Source organism: Theobroma cacao, chromosome 5, assembly GCF_000208745.1.
Source record: "Theobroma cacao cultivar B97-61/B2 chromosome 5, Criollo_cocoa_genome_V2, whole genome shotgun sequence".
Taxonomy (NCBI): Eukaryota; Viridiplantae; Streptophyta; class Magnoliopsida; order Malvales; family Malvaceae; genus Theobroma; species Theobroma cacao.
In genome coordinates this window covers 32,584,520-32,604,778 of record NC_030854.1, presented here as the reverse complement: position 1 = coordinate 32,604,778, position 20,259 = coordinate 32,584,520, and the positions used below count along the sequence as shown (strand labels likewise).

Sequence of the window (20,259 nt, the reverse complement as noted above, 5' to 3'; positions counted from 1 at the left end):
GAAAAATCAACAAGAAGTTTTGCCAAAAAGCAAATGCAGCTCCAGATGTCCAGATCAATCAACATACTAAACGAAATTTAGAATAATAAGGCAAACACCATTGAATGAGTCAGATACATGAATTTAATTTCTTTTATCGTGAATTTATCACAATCGAACATTGAATTTTGTAAATGAATGAAATTCCGATGTATAGATGTTCCACAGAAGGCTACAACAAATTTCCCAAGGTAAAGGGGTCAAACACAAGTTACTTAGGTCCCAGATGACCTCGGCCACCGCATTCTGAGCACATAATATTGCCACTTCCTCCACAACCTGAACAGTAACAAATTTCACACTATTAGAACATATTGGCCACATATGGATATAACACATTATTAAAAACTCAGAACACATCGAAGTTGTTCAAAGTTTACTTGAGAAAATGAGATACAAGATGAAAATGACTGGTGAATGAAATATAAGAATACTCAAGTGGCCTTCAATGGGACAAATGTGGTAGCAATGACATGTGGAGTTGACAAGGTTGTATTCTATGAATGTCTGTGGTGATTGGACAGAAGATATGGGACAAAATCTGCGTTCTCAATATTCATAGGTAGTGTAGTCAAGTCAATCCATGTGCATCAACTGAAATGACGGTCTAACTTGTTCATTTTGGTAACGTAAACACTATAATGCATTTCACTAAGCAGAACTGAATTGCTATTTCACAAGGTTTACATGGCACAAAAGCAAGGCACGGGAGCCTCCAAGCACAAAATGACCTACAATGAGAAGCTTCACATCATAAATTGAATTTTTCTTAACTCAAAAGCATCAAAGTATAACCCTACTTTAATCGCTGTAAAAATTCTCTTTAATTATACAAAAGATCCTTTTCTTTTATTTCCTCCTGAATCAACCAGAACAACATAAATAAAGAATTTCCAAAGAATAGACTGGTTTTAAGGATCCTTTTTAGAACTCCATATGCCTAACATTCAGAATCAGATTTTTGGGACTGACAATAGTTGCCTTCTATAGCAATATGAGATAAGCCTTGACATAACAGATGCCGAATATTGACTGCATGAACATCCATGAACATGTGCATCCATTTACAAGCAGAAAATCGTTGAAACGGAGTTAATTTTACCTAGGCAGCGGACTTTGACAATGATACCCTGGCTCTCCAATATTGAGTCCACGTATAATCCAGAACCAGAGCAAGTGGTACAAAGGACAGCCCCCTTGGCCTGACAATCAGTGCAACGAAGATTATCTCCAACTATTTTTTCAGCCAAAGATACCCCAACTGGTTCTTCAATTCGTTCCTCTGGGATAGGTTTATCGTAACAAAATAGTGATTCAAGACTGCTTCTTCGTCTGTGTGCATCTCCCACTGCCCTTGACTCAGCCTGCAACATCAGAATTTACCATTTCTGTTATATCAACCATAACTGACTGATTTTTAGGAGGTAAATTAGACATAGTCAAACAATTGGTTACAAAGATGAAACTCTTGTTACTCTACAGCACAATTCCTGTAAAAGTACAGGAACTGAAAGCAAAAATGATTACATTAGTAGCAGGCATAAACAAAGTAATTAGGAAATCCATCTTATAATAAATATAAATAAACCTAGAAGAAGCACAGTGATAAAAAAAAAAATTAACAAAGCTTTCCAGACTTTTAAGGCTTTGTCGTATTGTCACATTTGCTACTTGCTTTTCGCTATTTCCATTTTGTTTTTCATAAATAGTTTCTAAATTGCAGCAGCAATGGTAGAAAGCAAATCCACAATTGATTATAAATGACAGAAAAAAATAAAATTTAACACCAATTCTATCATACTTGTTCTTTACAAAAGTAAAATCATGCATTTTGTTCTCGAAATTCCTAACTGTTTAAAATATTGTTTGCTTTTGTATTGAAATTGCACTTTCTACTGTTTACTCTGGACACAAGTGGCAAGCAAGTAGCAAAAGCAAGATCCAAACTGTACCTAAGTTTATGTACTTTTGGCTGGCAAACATGATAATTAGACTAAAATTCGCCACAATAAGTATTATCTAAGGTTAATGACGATCGAATGGAAGAGCACAAATTACATTTTTTAGAGCAATTATTTTTCTTCTTTTTGGAACAATTACATTTCTTACAGCTCAATGTATAAAAATGGATGAATTTGAAGTTCAACATATTAACAAGTTGGATTAAATCAAATCACAAGAAATCCAACAAGGAAAAATACAAACAAATTTACATATATTATCATTTTTCCAAAAGGAAATATCAAACTGTAATTGAACGAACACAAATTTATCGAACTTAAAATAATAAAAAACCTTCCTTTTTCATTCTATAAATTAACAGTTAACAAAATTTAGAGAGCCATCAGAGTTTAATTATAAATATACATAAGATTTATAAGAAAAAAAAAAGGAAAAGGAAAGAAATGGAACTAACCCCATAAGAAGCAGAAGAAGAAACAGAGCCATTGGAATAAACGGCGCAGATTTTAAAGATGGAGTTGCTCCCGTTGTATCGGAACCCATACGAAATTTTGTTATAATTATTCGATTTTGGTGTTGAATTTATAGGAAATATAATTGACGACGAAATTTTCATGGCAGACTCCATTACATCCCAAAATTCAAAATTAAAAGAACACAACAAAAAGCGAGTTCCTTCGATTAAAACCTGGGAATTGGAGAAAAGGGTTTTGAAGTAAATTCGAAATCAATAAGAGGAAGCTTCGAAGTAATCGAAGAATTGGCGAATTTTTCTTTTCTTTTTATTTTTGGAGGTTACTTTTAGTGCCTGTTTTATCGTGTACCTCTCGTTGTTAACGATGTTTGGTGGGAAAGGAAATCGGGTTATCGGACCATTCCAATTGTAAGCCTTATGATAATGGGGCATGGCCCAAAAGACTATCAGAAGTGGGCTGAGCTTGGCCTTTAGGCCCAAATGGGAAATCCAATGACTTGTTGAATTATCATGAGCCTATACAAGTCAAAAGTTAAAAAAAAAAAAAATGTAGAAAAGCAATAGGATGAGAGGTAGGAAAAATGGATATTATATAGTTAGGAAAGTAGTATTTTAGCTTTTTCACAGGTAAATATATATATATGCATCCCTCTTGGGCCCAAAATTTACTTCACATTGTAATGCTCTTGGCACGACCTTTAATTTGATTGTGATATATTGCGAAACATATTCTTCTTTTTGGTATAATTTATATAATTTTATAATATCTTAATAATTATTATATATGAATTTCGAAAATAAATTAAAAATAACAAATATTTTAAAATGGCTCACTTGTGGTATACATGTATAAAGTAACAAGAGAGTCGGACTCATCTAGAATTGAAAAAGGTTGAACAATGTAACATAATTCATTTATTTTCAAGTTACAGGTGAATTACTTTTTTTTTTTGGGGAAATTGAAGTCAAACATGATATTCACACTTGTTATCTTCTCTTATAGAGTAAGTTTGGGGTTAAAGCTTTGACTAAATGTTCAATTTAAAGTAAAAATTTTTATAATTTTGTCACTTTAAGATCAAAAATTTCAATTGTAATATGATTTTTATTAAATTGAAGTCATATACATGTCCTACACACGGGCTAGACACTTCATATCTTAATCCTTAATTATAAAAAATAAAAAATATTTAATATTTAATTATTACAATTAAAGTATTTAACCCTTAATAAAAAAAATGTTCAAACTTTTAATCTTAATTTGAGCATCTAACCTAAAACTTTTTGGTTCAAACTTTATAGATATACGAGTGGGGGTGTAGACCCCAATTTAGGATAAAGTTTGATGATTGATGGCTAAGGAAATAACATATTGAAAACGTCATGTATACAAAAAAGTCAAATCAAAGGCAAAAGCTTTAGTAAAGTTTGGATTATGGAGCGGCGAAGAAGCAAAGCAATTCTTATGTCTTTCATAGAAGACAATAATCCCAAATAAAATCACTCAATTAGAAACAATATTATTCCTTTCTTAATCACTAAGAAGTCCTCTTGTTTTGTTGCTACAACCTTCTTATTTTTGTTCCCAAGCCTGTACTGTGCAACAAGAGTTTCGACTTTTTTTAAGGTAATGGGTATCCTTTGAACATATCAATATATATATATATATATATATCATCATTATGTTGTTATGTTATATTATATTATATGATTTAGTAATCTTACCAACAATTCACCATCACCATCGTTTTGATGTAATATTTCAATTTCATGGTTTCAACTTTAAAGGCTTTAGGATAAGGTGAGAAGCTATATAGTACAATACAATGGCCTTTGTTTTCTTGGTTGATAGCATTGATACTGCTATACACCGAAGACAAGTGGGCGAATAGACAAGAGAATCTTTTATGTTAAGGGCCAAACCCCACCTCCCCCCATGGCCTTCCACTTCAGCTAATAATGATTTCTTGGCTTCTTTCACACTTTCTTCCACAGAGAAGCTGACATTTGCGGTGCTCCTTGTTCCACTGCTACGATTGCCGACTCTCAATACGTAACTGTAACCCTTTTTTATTTTTTGTAAAAAGGTTTGTGCTTTTTAATTGAACCAATCTTTTTTCTTATTATATCTTTTTCAAGTCCATGTATTAACCGTGTACCTCGTTTCTCAAATTCACATGTGTTCTGCTTTTCATAGGGAAATGTGCCCAATCCCAACATTATGAAAGACGGTCCTACATTTCAGTCTCTTTCGACTTTTTTTCCACATTTGCTTTGGAAAAATATACATTAATTTTTTTTCAACCATCATCAATCAATGGATAGGGGACACAAAAGTCTTAAACCGACTGCCACGTGTATCATTTGCTTTAGCCCTGTATCCGGTCTTTTCCTCTGGATGGTATTGGTGGAACTATGAGACAAATCTGATCAATTATGCACCCTTAGCCAAGTCACCATCCACCTCCTATAAGACTAAATTTTCTCCCACATTGTTGATCTCTCCAAACTATGGTTACCCTGCACCAACTGAAAACCAGGAAATAGTCCTGAGAGAACTACTTTTACAGCACATGCAAAGGTTAGCTCCTGTCTTGCTTTTACTTCTGTCTTCCAAGGTTAGCTCATAGAAGAAAAGAGTTTGATCCTGGCTCAGCCTTATGGCCTGTGATTGCCACAGTCCAAGTTTGCTTTATTCATGATTTAGTACTATCTTTTTTTTTTTTTGTGCCTGGAAGAAGTTTTTGGTTTGAATTTGTGTGATGGGTACTTTGGTTTCTATATCTGAACACAAGAGCAAGAGGTACATCATTTTCTTGAACATTTCATTTCTCTTGGTGGCATGTGTTTTCTTGATGATATGTTTCAGGTCTTCAGGAAATCTTGTTCTAAGCGGTTATAATTCCATCGGCGATAATCAGCAAGATTGCAAGTTACTGGAGAAGTTAGATGATTACAAAGCCAAGTGCTCTTACCTTAAGTCCAATAACCCATGTGTCTCTCAAGGCTATGTTGATTATCTTTACCTTTTTTATTGCAATTTTGGAAGATTTCCCTTGTTGGGCCATTGCCTTCTAGTCCTTTGGCTCCTTGTGTTGTTTTATCTCTTGGGAAACACCGCCTCAGAATACTTTTGTTATTCTCTTGAAAGCTTATCAAGCCTGTTAAAATTGTCCCCTACACTTGCTGGTGTTACACTCTTGTCTCTTGGCAATGGTGCCCCGGATGTGTTTTCCAGCATAGCCTCCTTCATGGATAGTGGAACAGAGGATGTTGGCCTAAATACGGTGCTGGGTGGTGCTTTCTTTGTAACTTGTGTTGTAGTCGGAGCAATAAGCACTTTAACGCACAGGAAACGAGTTCAGGTTAACAAACCTGCCTTTGTAAGAGATGTTTGCTACATCCTCTTGGTTCTTGCATCCTTAAGTTTGATATTGGTTTATGGGAAAATCAATCTTTGGGGAGCAATGACTTTTTCTTCAATGTATATTCTATATGTTATCATTGTTTACATCATGTATATTTTTTGGAATTCTGGTGGCATGGAAAACATAGATTCCGATTCAAGTTATAATAGTGGCTTGAGCATACCGCTTTTGACTGGGATTGAGAAAGTAGAGCTTGATTGTTTAGAGGAAGGGAATCTGGAAGATAATAATGGGGTAGGATTCAAGAAACGTTGCTTTTGTTTAAGACTATTAGCTCCTTGTAGTATGTTGCTATTTATCCTTCAGATGCCCCTTGATTTACCTAGGAGATTGACAATTCCTATTGCCTGTGAAGAGAGATGGTCTAAGCCAGTAGCAGTTGTTTCAGTGGCATTGGCACCAATTCTCATATCTGTACTTTGGGACCTTCAAGATGACAATCTCAGCTTTAATACAAGCCTGCTGGTCTACGGAATTGGGTTCCTGTTTGGAATCACTTTTGGGGTTCTTGCATATTTGACAACTGAAAATTCCAGCCCACCAAAGAAATGCTTGTTCCCATGGTTAGCTGGAGGGTTCATAATGAGTGTGATCTGGAGTTACATCATAGCTCAAGAATTGGTTGGCTTATTGATTTCAATTGGGTACTTAACTGGAATCAGTCATTCTATCCTTGGGTTGACCGTCCTTGCTTGGGGCAACTCCCTTGGAGATCTAATCACCAACTTGACGATGGCATTGAATGGTGGTCCCAAAGGGGCACAAGTGGCTATATCAGGCTGTTATGCTGGCCCTATCTTCAACATACTGTTTGGATTGGGCATGTCTATGATCGGCTCTGCCTGGTTTGGATACCCTTCACCAGTGCAGATCCCTAAAGATCCTTACCTCCTGGAAACATTGGGTTTTCAAGTTGCTGCCTTGCTATGGGCACTTTTGGTTCTGCCAATGAGAGATATGAGGCTTGATGGGGTCCTGGGAGGAGGGCTTTTTCTGATCTACTTGACTTCTATCTCTTTAAGGCTGATTCAAGTAGTTGGACCAATCCAACTTCACACAGTAACCTAGTCTGTTCATGCCAGTCACTCGAAAACTATGTAACTGTTTAGATGTCGCGATGCAATCAATTTTTTTTATATATCCTTCCTGTTTATAGTAACCACTAATTTACTGATTGGATTTTCAATGAATGGTATGTACACGTTATTCTGTTTTCAACGCAGCAATGAAATCACAATTCTTTCAAAACCATCATCGGGAATCTAGAATATGTACAGTCAATATTCTCCAACAGATACGTTAGCTAGTCCTAACTTGCACTCGATCTGACAGAAACTATGGTTTGCAGAAAATTCAGGAGGAAAAACATAGTTGATGCTTGAAATTTTGCAGGACTTTTTGGTCGAAAATATGGCAGTAGAATCAGGTGGTGAAGCTTAAGTTTTGATGGGTGTTGTTAGTTTTTACGGCTGTCATCTACATCAGAAGATATAAACCCCGTATACAAGCAGAAAATAGGCATCCAAAATGGAACTCTTTTTTTACATACGAAGAAGTTCAAAGCAGAGAGAAGATTGGAATCTTAAATTTTATCCCTTCGAATGCAATTCAATTCAATCTTCCGGTACATGACCTCATTCCAACATTTTTCAATTATTTTGTTGGAGTAAAACGGGGCCAATGATTGTACTTTTGTACGATTATATTTACCGGTGTTGAAGGTGCTGCCATTGAAAGCTAGATAAAGTAGCTTTAGTCTGATGAATTTACCTATCAGTTAACAATTATTTCTTTAGGGGACGCCCCAAAGAAACTAAAGTTCATTACCTACCTGTTAACTAGCCAATTAATCAAACATAGCACTCCTAGGCAAAGTTACTTGATCTTATGAGTTCAAATAGTTAGGAAAAAGCAAAAGGCTAGGAGTCAAGGATGGGCCATAGCATTTTCCACTTGCATCAGAAAGGGAAAAAAAAATCCAAAAAATAGGAAAAGGGGTTAATTATACATTTGAGACTCAAACTTTGATAAAATATTTGATTTGATTTCATTTGATTTCTTAAGCCTAGACTAGAACTAGCCCCTGCAAGATCATACTCCCCAATAGAGCTCTTGTCCATAATTCACTACCTTCCACGTATCTCTGGGTCTTGCTATTAGAAACCTTTGAAAGAAACATGGTGAAAGAATAGCTCCAGGTTAAGATGGAACCACGGTGCAAAGCTCCAAAATCTTTTGTCAACATGTAAAGGAAAGCAGGAAACAAATGTTGACAGGATAGGCAAGGAAACAACAATCCACACAAGCAAGAATGTTTTCTTCTTCCCATTCAACTGAGATTTCAACGCAATATGATCTATTTGAAGGAGGAACATCAATGTCAATTTGCCTTCGCCACAATTTTTTGGCATTGTGCAAAATATATTGACCCCACTTTGATTAGTTAGTTTCATTCATGACCATTTGGGTCTGTCAAGTCAAATTTACAAAGTGAAATGCCAGCTCAGTCCTCGAAACTTCCCTTGATAACAAATTTTTATATATATATATATAAAATGGAATCATGTTGAACAGCGATGATGACTTGCATTGTCTCTTCCTCTTGAACTTTCTCGAGAAAGAACAGGAAAATCTACCCTTAACACCTTATAATATAACATCAAATCTTGCCCTGAAATAAAATATAGATCCAGAACTAAAAGGTTTGGTCCATCGAGTAGCCGAAGGCATAAAAAGATGAAAAAAACAAAGATTAGATATTAGCCCATTTAACCAATACCTTGGCCAAACTACGTAATCTTGATGAAGTCCGTTCGGAAGAAGTTGATGATGAAGATCTTGAATTTGTACTAGATGAAGTCATATAACAACCAAACTCATCAATGTTTCCTTTAGCCTTTTTTTTACCTTGATAATTTTTCTTGGATTTCTTCCAAAAGCCAGCTCTTGTTTCTCTTGACATGTTGATGCAATGCTTATCAAACTCTTGGCTGTTCCATGTCGACGAAGCCGGTGGTGGCGTAACCGGAGGGACAATCTCTTTCCTCGGTACAAGATGATGTCTAGGGGTTCCTGGCCGTGACTCCCACTGGAAAGGAACCGTGCCGACGCTCCGCCGGTAAGGAATAGTTACCGATTGATCCATGGAAGAATTGTTCCCTGTAAGAATTTTACGCAAAAATAACTCGTTAACTTGAAGAGCAGAAAATGATGTTTCTTCGACATTGCCAGTTTCATTGTCCATGTTAACCCACATAGAAGCAATTACATTAACACTATATTATGATCAATAAATAGAGAATATTTTCATGGTTTATAGTAGGGAAAGTTTGAAAGATCAAATCATATCGAGTAAAAATAGAAAAACTTAATAAATTCATTAACTTGGAAGGGGTGAAATCATATGAAATCTATACTTGACATAAAAGTGAAATTTGGTATTCAATTTCCTAAATTAGAATAGAAACATATTGAAACATTCCTAATAAGAAAACATCTATTCGATTTCAATTTACAATATATGATGTCATTCTTTTTTTTTCTATAAACTTCAGTACATCATTTTTTAACTAGGGTTGTAAATGAATCAAACCAAGCTAATTATTTCTATGTTCAAGCTTGGCTTAATTTTGATATTTGTTAACAATTGATCACTTGAAGCTCAAGCTGAGCATTGATTTGTTTGATTTTAATAGCAAATGCATTGTAAATTACAATATATGCATTATTGATTTTTTTTGGTGTTAGCTGTTATATTTTCGGAATTGAAGAATATATACATTGAAATTTATATTAAAAACTTTTCTTATCTAAGTAATATAAGAAATTTCCTTAAAACTCTAGAAAAGGTAATATAATTAGAAATTGGAAATATATGTCTTGTATGGAAAACATCCCCTTCCACATATTTTGTCATTAAGGTGACAAATCAAAATAAATGAAATATAATTATACCAGCCCAATTTGATTAGACCACTGGTTAAGATATTTTCCTGTGCCAGGTCTCTTTGGGCAAACACACCTAGCAGTAGAAAACATGAAACAAGCGAAGCTTGCTTGCAGGACGTAATTAGAGTATTTTTAAAAAGAGGGTTAAATAGATAAGACACTAAATATTAATTTTATATATAATTTAATTTTTATTTATTTCAAAAATTAAATAAAATTCAAAAGATATTAAATATATAAAAAAATACACATTAACAGTAATGGTGATATCATATATATATATATATATATAATATATATATATATATATTATATGACAAATAGAACTATAGAATAAATCTCTCACACTCTCTGTGTGCACGAGTGGAAGAGAAAACAGTTTTTTAAATTCAAATGAATTGTCTCTTTACCATCTGTGTTCTACACAAAATGGGTAGCTTTATGAGGAAGCTCACCTTTTATTTTCTATTTACCTCTTAAATTGTTAATTAACAAATTTGGTTATTGTGATGAACTATTGAGATATAATATTTTATGATAAGTTATTATGTTGAATTGTTAAGATATAATATGTTATGATATGCTTAAATTTATATTAAAACTTATTGGGCTTGAATTAATAGATTCACTTTTAATTTTTTTTAAAATTTGATAGGCTTAACATATTAAGTTAGAATTTATTTGCTATGCTTAACTAGCAATTTGCTGACCATAATGACTCTAATTTTATCAAATAGTTTGAAGAATAAAATTAATTATTTTGAGAGTCATTAAAAATATATATAATAAATAAACTTATATAAAGAAATACAATTATTTCATTCTGTCAATTTATATATATATCCTTATTACTTAAAGTTTGCAACATATATATCAGAACGTATTAGTTTTTTTGAATAAAAATTGATATATTGATGAAATTCTAAGTAACAGTGCAACACTACAACTTATANAATTCTAAGTAATAGTGCAACACTACAATTTATATTTGAGAATTATATAATAATTAATTAATTTTTAAATATTAAAATCATAAAAAATAAAATCCACATAATAGAAAAAAGAAGAATATGACAAGTAAAAGACAAAACTCACAAATGATACAATAAAAAATAAAAAAAATGATTAATGGTTCGTAAAAATTTATAAAAGAAAATCTATAAAGATTTAAAACATACGAATAAATAGAATAAAAAATAAAAACAAAAATATAAATTTAAAAAATAAAAAAACTTTAAAATTGAATCAAGCATATAAAATCATTTTGTTATTTTTTATTTATATTAATTATTAAAAAAATATTTTAAAAGGATTATTAAGTGAATTTATAAAAAAATTTAAAAATTTTAGATAATATAAAAAATTTTAAAAAATTCATGGCCCCCACCTCACTTAAGGAGGCTCTACCTCTGCTTGCTTGACTTTTGTGACCAATCAAGCTGAAACTAACCACCCAATTCCAAAATCTTATCCATTATTATTATTACTAGTTTTTGTCTAGGCAAAGCCAAATTTCAGCTCGAATAGCTTTCCAAATCATCTTATAATATAACACTCACTCAAACGGGTTAATTTAATTAGTAAAAAAAAATGAATTCTTTTTTTTAATCAAGATTCGATCTTTATGAAAATTATTTCAAAAATAATTTTAAATACATCATGTCCATATAAAAAAATATACTCTTAAAATGGTTCGGTGAAATGTCAAGCATAATTTCATAATTGCTAGTTCCTTTGATTGGACCGCAGTGCTTCAACCAATGTATTATAAAAGAGTGGTCCAAGTGGATATTATCGGCTGCAACCTTCAAGCCTCAAGGACACAATTAAAACATTTTTGTAGAGAGTTCATGCATATGGCTAGCTAGGCTGCAACTTTCGCAAGATAACCATCAATGTTGGATGTTGTCATGTGGTCGTGTGTCAATGTCCTGGAGTTGTTTGGTTCCTTGGCATTTAGGGTTATCCTCCTTTTCTCAATCAAGGGTATACCACAGTCAAATTAGGTGTCTGCATAGCTCTGGTTATCTAAATGTTTTTCCTGATGGAAGAAGATTTGCCCAACTTTAATTTTAGGACATTTTTTTTTGGTTATTTACATAAAAAAAAAAGACTAGCTGTGTTTTTATTCTAAAGATTTAAGTGTGATAAAGAAGTTAAAAAGACATTTTTGTAGCAAAAGCATAGGCAAGGGAATGTGAAGGCTTACCTATAGATTGGATTTCTAATTAAATTTGTTATCTTAACTGTTAAATCATGAATGTGAACTTTTGACGGTCACATTTGAGGCTGAGAATTAAAGGAATAATTTTCTTAGTGGGATCACAGAATGCATAACAATCTACCAAAGTCTCAACTCCTGTCAGATTAATAGCAAATAATAATGTGTGGATGAGTCACATGATAGTAGTAGTCATCTTGTTTTGAAACTAAACAAGGAAAAAGGAGAGAGAGAGAGAGAACTTAATTCGTATGGCATTTACATGCTTAAGGTGTAAAAAGGGAAAAGATGCGACAGTAAGCTAGGATCTTACTCCAAAATTTCACTGTAAAGTTCATCAAAACCACAGAATTGACAAATGTCTAGGGCAGTCAATGGATCCTGATTATGTTCTTGTGGTTGAAAATAAGAAGGTGAAATAGAAGAGTAAGATCAGAGAAAACCAATGTCCATAATTCAGTACCTACTCTTACTTATGAACCATAAAAAAAAATAAAAAAAAAAAGCGGCAGGCAGCTTTGCTTGTTGATTCATATAACATATATACTTATTTATGCTAGGTTACTGCTATATGTATCTTTTAAAAAATAACAATTAAGAAAACCACCATTTTAGGCTATGATAAGAGAAACCCCCATGAAGTTTCAATAGACCAAGAGCTCTGGCTAGTCTCAGAGACAGAAAGCAGAAGTAAATGGCCAAGAGACCACCTCCTAGAAACCTATTCAATCTCATGTTCTTCCTTGGCAATATTACTAGGGCCCAAAGCAAGCCTACCATAAGAAATCCCAGGGTCTCATAAAGAGAAGGGTCTCTAGGAATCTCAAATGAAGAAGGATATTCTGACCATGACGACCAAACGAAAGATACCCCCAGACCCACCAATGTGTTGAACATAGGCCCAGCATAGCAACCAGAGATGGCAGTTTGAGCCCCATCTGCCCCACCATTAATTGCCATAGCAGAATTAGATATTAAGTCTCCAAGTGAGTTGCCCCAGGCAAGGACAGTGAGCCCCAGAACTGAAGGACTTATCCCCAAGATATTTCCAAAAGAAACCAACAAAGATACCAGTTCCTCAGCAGTAAAATATGTCCAGGTTACACTCATAAGGAATCCTCCAATAAGCCAGGGTAACTGGCACCTCTTTGGTGGGCTAGACTTCTTGGTAGTCACAAATGCAAGATTTCCAAAGACCATTCCAACCAATCCTGCAATCATATAGGTCACCAAGCTGCTTTTGGAACCCATTTTTTTCTCACTTTGAGAATTGCAAAGCTCTGCCAACATTAGTGGGGCCAACGTTACTGAAATCACTGCATATGGCTTGGACCATCTCTCCTCATTAATAACAGGGATGGTCAATCTCCTTGGCAAGTATAAAGGTAACTCCAAAAGGTACAGAAACTTACCAAAGTAATAAAAACTCGGTGAATCAAAGTTGAAAAACTTTGGAGTTTCCTCCTGATTTTCTAGAGTTTCTTTATCCCTCATAACTGATTTTTCATCACTAGCATAACCAAGCAATGGTATACCAACCTCTCCAAAGTTATCATGGCTGTTTGAAACAGAAGACACTGGGATTAAGTTCAATTTCCTGTCTTTCTTTTTGTTGAAGAAATGTGAGGCAGAAACAGCACCAACATACAAGAAGTATATTGAAACAAAAGAAAGAGCTCCCCACAAAGTAATTTGACCAATAAAAATGATGAACATGAGGGAAGAAAGTGAAAAAAGGAAGAAGAGGATATCTCTAATGAAGCTGGGCTCATCAACTGAAATCCGATGACGGTTAATCAATATACTAATTACCCCGACCACAGCACTAGACACAAAAAAGGCTCCACCTAAGACACTGTTAAGGCCAACACCTCCATTACCAGATCCTGTGAAGGAAACAATACTGGCAAAAACATCAGAAGCACCATTTCCAAGTGAAAGGAGGGTGACTCCCGCAATAGCAGGGGAAAGCTTTAGCATTTTGGACAAGCTCTCTAAGGAAGTACAGAAGTAATTTGCCGCTGTGTCACCCAGCAAATAGAACAAGACAAACAGCCATATTAGGAGTACAAGATGACCAAGAAATGGAAATCTGCCACAAGTGCAATAAAAAATCTGGAGATAGTTTATGTACCCTTTGGGCCTGCAGCCAATTTCTGACTTGACATACAAGCACCTAGTCTTATAATCAGTGTAGTCATGGAGGCCGGCACAACCATCACTGTTGCTTCCCTGGGGGATCAAAGAGTGGTTTGTGATGATGGGAATTTGCCCATTATTGGATTCGCCAAGAGAATCATAAGTTTCAATAAAGAAAAAAAGGAGGAACAGAAAGGATATGTTAAGGAAAAGAGGGAGTCTCTTGGGAAGAAACAGTGAGGTTGGAGTTGCCATTCACAGTTCACAGAAGCTTGTAGAGGGGATGTTAAGGGTGTAGATATTGAGAAGAAGTAATCAGGTTCATGGTTTTTGAGAGTTAATTTCTGGCGGGCAATGATAAGTTTTCTTTTAGGCTTTGTTATAATGGAGGAGGGGGATATTATTCAGAAAGCAAATTTTATTCAAGTAACAAGACAACAGCAGTGAATAATGAACAGAATTGTTTCATTTTCTCAACAAATATGGTACAAAGTTCCAGTTTACAACATGGAGGGATGCATGAGGTATATAACTTGGTATTGTAGATAAAGCTTCTAACTGTATAAAAGTACAGAATGGCAAGTTCTACCAAAAAAAAAAAAATCTCAAATACATGTTAGGGAATAAATCATATCAATTTGCAAGGATTGGACAGAATCGATCTGTGCTTTAATTTCAGCAGTAATATTAAGGCAAAAATCCATGCACAATTAATTAGGCTATCGGGATAGGCCGGGATTTTAGCTTGGTTTTGCACATGTTTTCGAATGCCTATCAGAACCATCTCATTTCTGTTTTGAAGAATCGGAGAATGGGAGAAAAGATGTCTATTTCTCTGTTCATTGTTTCTGTTTCCTCAATAGACTAGTGGAGTTCAATGGATTTCTGTGCGTTGCTTTAATCTGGGATGGCAACCTTTGCGTGTTTATTGATTACAAAGTCGTAACCACTTCATGTTTGTACCTCTAATACGTACAAAGGCAGGGAAATTTCCCAGTGGCAAGTAGAAAGGTGAAAGAAGGGAGCATTGAATTTCTTCAAATGCCATTGTCAAAACAACATCATTTCAATCGATGAAATCTTACTAAAAACATTGGCTGTTTAGTATATTTTCCTGATTGCGATGATTCATCGGAATTCGAGGGGGGTTCCAGCCTTTGCTTGCGCTACAAGTATCATATATTTCTGTGATGGCAGCGGAAAGAGACTCCAATCGTACATGTGGAATTTTCTTGGGATTCAATAAACTTGTAGAGAGAATGTGGTAATGATTTCATTAACATGGGGCTAAATGGAACACAGGTTTTGGGGTATTTAACCAGCTTGCTCAATGAGAAAATTTCTCAACTTAAAAATATATTCTAAATCTCTTTCACCAGTGAGATTTGTAGATTTGATTTTTTTATGTGAAATGAAATTATTTTTATTACAAAGTAATCATTAGTTTTGTACCTTACGTTACATGCTTTTCATAATTCACCATTCGCAAGAAAGAAATCTCAGAAGAAAATCTATCACCTTGGGGCGTTGGCTGCATCTCTCTCTTCATTGACATCTACCAAAATTGATTAATTTTCTTGGCACAAGGAGTTAGGTATCTATGTGCATCTTGGTACCCAATTTTGCATTCCAACCCTTAATCTTAGGTTCTAGAACTTGCCCGACATTTCCTCATTAAGCTTCCATTACTTTTGTCATAATGTGGGTTCAAAAAGTTTTGCAAGATTAATATCATAAATAGAATCAAATAAAAGGTACAAATACAAACATTTACCTAAGGGTAAATCATGTGAAAACCCAATAGAGGGTAATTGCAACCTAAACTTAAATTCTGTTTATTTGTTTGTCAAAATTGAAGTACAATATTAAACTTTTGCTATATATAGTTTGAGGAGGCCAGGAGATTGGAAAAAAAAAAAAAAATAAAATACCATCTCCATCTTTTAAGTTCTTTTTGCAAACTTGAAGTTATGAAAGACCTTCATATAATTATTTTTCTCATAGGAGAAAAGGTAAGCACTATTTCAGCTCAATACAGGTCGAGTACAACAAAGTTTGCAACATTACAACTCCAATCCAACTTCCAACCACTGCATAGTTGAGCCAATGTCATGAGACCCATGCAAAACTAGCATGTAAAGCTCAAACCCAGAGAAGCAGGAAGCTCCAACGCTTGAAAGAAAAATCTAAGAAAAGATCACACTATGATTAACATATCTGTATTAACTCGACATTAAATCTATCATTAGTGTGATGTTTACAGCTATTCTATTGAGGTTAACAAGAATGCCTGCAAACAAGAATCCCCCATATACAGAGCATCATGGGCGGGGGACTTTCAGCTTGACTGGATGGGTTGGATCATAACTCTTCAGAGTACAGCTTTTCTTTGGGGGATAACTCTCAGGAGGATAGCTATCTAACCCGCCAGCCTGCAGATGGAACCTGCTATGTGTCACTATTTGTCGTTTATTTTCACGAACCTCTCCACGGGAATCATCTGAAGACAGAACATGCATACATATGCTTAAGATGTAGGCAAGTCAAAAAAAGAATCTAGTTAACCTAAAAGAGAAATGAGACTCACCATCATTTGACACATGAGAAAGTTTAGCAAGTGCCAAGAGGAGAGATCTTTCATGATCCTAAACCAAAAAGTGAATTTTTGCAGTATTATCATTGGAATTGGACAATCAAATATGAGCTCTTATTAATTACAAAACAATTAACATGAGTAGATGGTGATTGCTTCAAATGAAAGAACCAAAATTACACTTAGGATTAGTTTCGCCATCTCAACTTGTACTTGGTCAGTGCCTTTTCTTCCATAGATCATCTTTTCAATCTAACAGATGAAAGGTCTTAGATTTTGGAATAGTAAGGAATTGCTACAAGAGCAGCTGCATGATATCATAAATGCATGCTTAAAGAAAATATGTCACAATGGTCAGCAAAATCACCAGTCAATGGACCTGCAAGAAATCCAAATGAAAAGAATAACAATTTTAATGGAAGTAACAAAAGCAAAGCAATACTATTGACTTCAAAATTCAGCCTCCTTGAAACCCTGTTCTCAGATAATTGCCTAAAAAGTTTAAGGTCCACCTGACATTGAAAACAAATATAAGAATCCCCAATTATGCCATGAAATACTAAACTCTCATCATTGATCTCATCATCACCAATTAAGTATACCAAGACGTCTTGTTATCACAAACCTTTTCAAACCTCCACCAAATGATAATTAACAGTTTCTGAAGCTTAAAATTTAAACTCCTCCTCCCTGCCCCATATCCAGCTCCAAAAATATATAAACAGAAAACAAGCCTCCTCAGCTATAGCAAAAGGTTTAAACTGTAGCATTTCATGGTTTTTTCATCTCTGCTCCTTTCTTTTCCTCCAATAAATACAGGTCTCCAAAAAAGAGTTGTGCAATTCAAAACATCCAATGGAAGTCACTGTTGCGTGTATTGAAAGCAAAGTTGGTGGCACCATAGGATATTGCAGCAGTGCTGAAACCACATTTAAGACTTGGAATAATAATGTTGGCGTGAAATAATTGGAGAAAGTAAGCCACATCCTTTTATTGCTCTACAAATTATTTCAACAAGGATCAGTACTGCTTAAAAAGTGTTTTTATTTGGCCTCTTCTGCATGAAGAAGTTATTTGTCAAACAAGCCATTTTAGTGCATGCAACTTAGGTTCTGACAACAGCAAAACTTTTAATATCCTAGAAGAGAAATAATATACAAACCAAAGTATCAGCTCACCTCATGAAGAAGCCTTTTTGTTTCACGGATCTGAATAACATCAGCTCCCTCCTTTAAATGCTCAAAGTATGGCCCATGATAACCTATCTTTGTTTTAGATTTCACTATTCCCCTTCCTTTGTCATCTGATGGTGCCTGCAAATCATGGCTAGCTACTTGAATAGAGCGGCCAGAATTCAATGAGAACATAATGAATTTGTCACTGCATTGAACATCTCAGCACTGTGCCTGATATACCCAAGTTAAATTTGGCACTAGATGACTCTTGACAGGTAGTAAAGCAGGTTTAAACTTTTAAATTCTTATTGAAATATCTGAGCTACATATAAAAATATACATAAAGCCCTTGCTTAAGTTAGTGTCACACCAACTCAGTCTTTATTCGTGTAATTTTCTTAAACAAGTTGTATTTCATTTATTTGCATGCCCTCTTTCTTTTGAATTTACATTAGGTTAAAAGTGGTATCTTTTTCTTACCTTTACTCCTACATTATTTTCAAAATTCTTTCCTTTCCTCTCTCTTGTCAATCTATCGAATTATCTACCTGCCTTTAGATATACAAATAGATATATTTAAAAGAAAAAAATGATGAGTCAACCTCTTTCTACTTACTGGAGTTGGAAAAGGAAGAAATCCTAAAGAAGCCTGACCATGAGGCTCCTGCTTATGGAATATTGAATCAGAAGCATGAGAAGTCTTCCTTTTTTTCTCTGAGGCATGGCCCATTGGACTAGGAGCAGATCTGGAAGCGTTCAATTCACCAGCAAGTGAATCTTGAACATAAGGGGCACTTTTTCGCCATTCCCTGCTCAATTTATGACCACCCATAACAAGTAGTACCAATAGTGAGACTATTCATTCTTACTTACCATAATGTTCAGAGCAAGCAAACACAATTACGCAGCAACAGGTGAAGGAAAAGTAAAACAAAGCATTGTGATGGAAAAAAAAAAATTAAAACAAAACAGGTGAAGGAAAAGGATTACAAACATGAAACACCTTATCATTTTAAATGACTCATCAGAAATAATTTTCCAAAGCAGCTCCCCATGTTCTACATCAGTAACATTAAGCTCTTGCCGCAGCTCTGTAATGAGCCTCTCCTTACCCTGTAAAATGAAATAATTCTTTGGAGCAATTAAGATGAAATCAATAATGGAAAAAAAAAAATAGGACATGGAAGGCAGTGAACAAGTAAAAACTAAATAGGAAAATCAGAAAGAGTCAATGCAAAGCAAGGAACAGGTACAAAATAGTATACCCATGAAAGACGGTCAGATTGAGCAAAGAAAGCTCTCAAAACAGAACCGTAAGCCTCTTTTTCCATACAGTGAATTTGAAATATCATGTCAATTTCATCCCTTCCATGAGGCTCTGCAATGAGGTGAAATCACACCAATGAGATTATATGGTGAAATATATTCCTAATTTCTCAGTATATCAATCAGATCATTCAAAAGTTCAAAGAACTCACTCTTTCTCGATTTGCTTTCCCTTAATAAAAGATCTAAATTACAATATGAAAAGGCAAGTAGTTGTACAACCACAACTGAATAGAGACCAAAATAGTTACTATTAAAAACATAAGTGCTAGTAGAATAAAAATGAGGAAAAGAATGACCACTTTCTCAATGCATATTAGGTCAAAGAAATGTTACTTAGAGTAGAACAGGCACATTTTAATAGGGCAATCCAGTACTACTTTTCAACAGTTCAATGTGAATTACTTTAACTCACAGCTGCCTACCATCCCTATATTTTCCTTCAATTACATTTACATCAGTAATTTTTTGCAATTGCAAAGGCATGTCACTATCCCTTGCTAGACCCACTTTAAGGGTTGATCCCTTCATATCACATTGAATAAAGGCAATTCACAATCTGAAGAAGTTCAGTCAAACAAATGGAAGTTGACCTATACATTGAAGAATGAAATAAGCAACTTCAACAATAAAATTACTTCCAAATTTATAAGCATTTGCTAATAAAACCTATATTCAGAAAAGTGGAAACTACACAAACACACTTGGCATCCTCATAATCAAGTTATCTTTAGTTTCTTAGATCTAACAGTTGATATCTAGGAACTTCCAACCAACAAACATTATCTAAGCACTGTCTCAAGGGAAATCTCATTGATTAAAACTGAAGACTCTTAACTTCGAAAGTATTAGGTTTGAAATTCGAGCAGTGGGGAGGGGATCAAAGCCCCGTAGGATTGCATATGCAAATCATCCAATCAATTGAATATCAATCTAACGTTCATTACCCCACC

The 20,259-nt window shown here is 34.5% G+C and overlaps 5 protein-coding genes across 11 annotated transcripts in view; 1 reads left to right on the top strand and 4 right to left on the bottom strand.

Annotated features, from left to right (window-relative positions):
• Positions 55-2,867, bottom strand: LOC18599785. Its single transcript, XM_018122099.1, has 3 exons — positions 2,456-2,867; positions 1,142-1,403; positions 55-318 (listed from the first exon to the last, which is right to left on the bottom strand). Exons 1-3 carry the CDS (start codon positions 2,627-2,629, stop codon positions 251-253), a joined length of 504 nt encoding a protein of 167 aa, XP_017977588.1. The 5' UTR covers positions 2,630-2,867; the 3' UTR covers positions 55-250.
• On the top strand, positions 4,771-7,122 carry LOC18599786 (cation/calcium exchanger 2). The gene is made up of 2 exons (XM_018122100.1): positions 4,771-5,057; positions 5,346-7,122. Exons 1-2 carry the CDS (start codon positions 5,050-5,052, stop codon positions 6,970-6,972), a joined length of 1,635 nt encoding a protein of 544 aa, XP_017977589.1. The 5' UTR covers positions 4,771-5,049; the 3' UTR covers positions 6,973-7,122.
• LOC108662014 lies at positions 8,657-9,148 on the bottom strand. Its single transcript, XM_018121035.1, has one exon. The coding sequence runs from the start codon at positions 9,146-9,148 to the stop codon at positions 8,657-8,659; it is 492 nt and encodes a 163-aa protein (XP_017976524.1).
• Positions 12,312-14,745, bottom strand: LOC18599787 (cation/calcium exchanger 1). Its single transcript, XM_018121717.1, has one exon. It carries the CDS (start codon positions 14,465-14,467, stop codon positions 12,668-12,670), a length of 1,800 nt encoding a protein of 599 aa, XP_017977206.1. The 5' UTR covers positions 14,468-14,745; the 3' UTR covers positions 12,312-12,667.
• Positions 16,181-20,259, bottom strand: part of LOC18599788 (protein EMSY-LIKE 4) — a 4,946-nt gene continuing 867 nt past the window's right edge. The window contains exons 1-9 of one of the 7 annotated variants that reach the window (XR_001928138.1): positions 19,459-19,822; positions 19,246-19,358; positions 18,984-19,093; positions 18,597-18,789; positions 17,984-18,118; positions 17,155-17,803; positions 16,986-17,057; positions 16,800-16,857; positions 16,523-16,712 (exon numbers count right to left, since the gene is read on the bottom strand). Coding sequence is in view for 3 of the 7 variants with exons in the window: in XM_007029896.2 (XP_007029958.2) it covers positions 16,534-16,712; positions 16,800-16,857; positions 16,986-17,057; positions 17,984-18,118; positions 18,597-18,789; positions 18,984-19,093; positions 19,246-19,332 (834 nt within the window). In the remaining 4 variants the exon portion in view is untranslated. Of the gene's footprint in view, positions 16,713-16,799; positions 16,858-16,985; positions 17,804-17,983; positions 18,136-18,596; positions 18,790-18,983; positions 19,094-19,245; positions 19,359-19,458; positions 19,823-20,259 lie in introns of those variants that run through there. The other 6 variants (XR_001928140.1, XM_007029896.2, XR_001928139.1 and 3 more) reach the window with 6 other exon arrangements.

What these genes read in the sequence shown, in the direction of transcription:
- LOC18599787 (XM_018121717.1), bottom strand. Translation starts at nt 14,467, where the DNA reads ATGGCAACTCCAACCTCACTGTTTCTTCCCAAGAGACTCCCTCTTTTC.
- LOC108662014 (XM_018121035.1), bottom strand. Translation starts at nt 9,148, where the DNA reads ATGGACAATGAAACTGGCAATGTCGAAGAAACATCATTTTCTGCTCTT.
- LOC18599785 (XM_018122099.1), bottom strand. Translation starts at nt 2,629, where the DNA reads ATGGAGTCTGCCATGAAAATTTCGTCGTCAATTATATTTCCTATAAAT. An exon ending in CTTCTTCTGCTTCTTATGGG is followed by an intron (nt 1,404 to 2,455) that starts GTTAGTTCCATT and finishes CTGATGTTGCAG; the next exon opens with GCTGAGTCAAGGGCAGTGGG. An exon ending in TGTCAAAGTCCGCTGCCTAG is followed by an intron (nt 319 to 1,141) that starts GTAAAATTAACT and finishes GTTACTGTTCAG; the next exon opens with GTTGTGGAGGAAGTGGCAAT.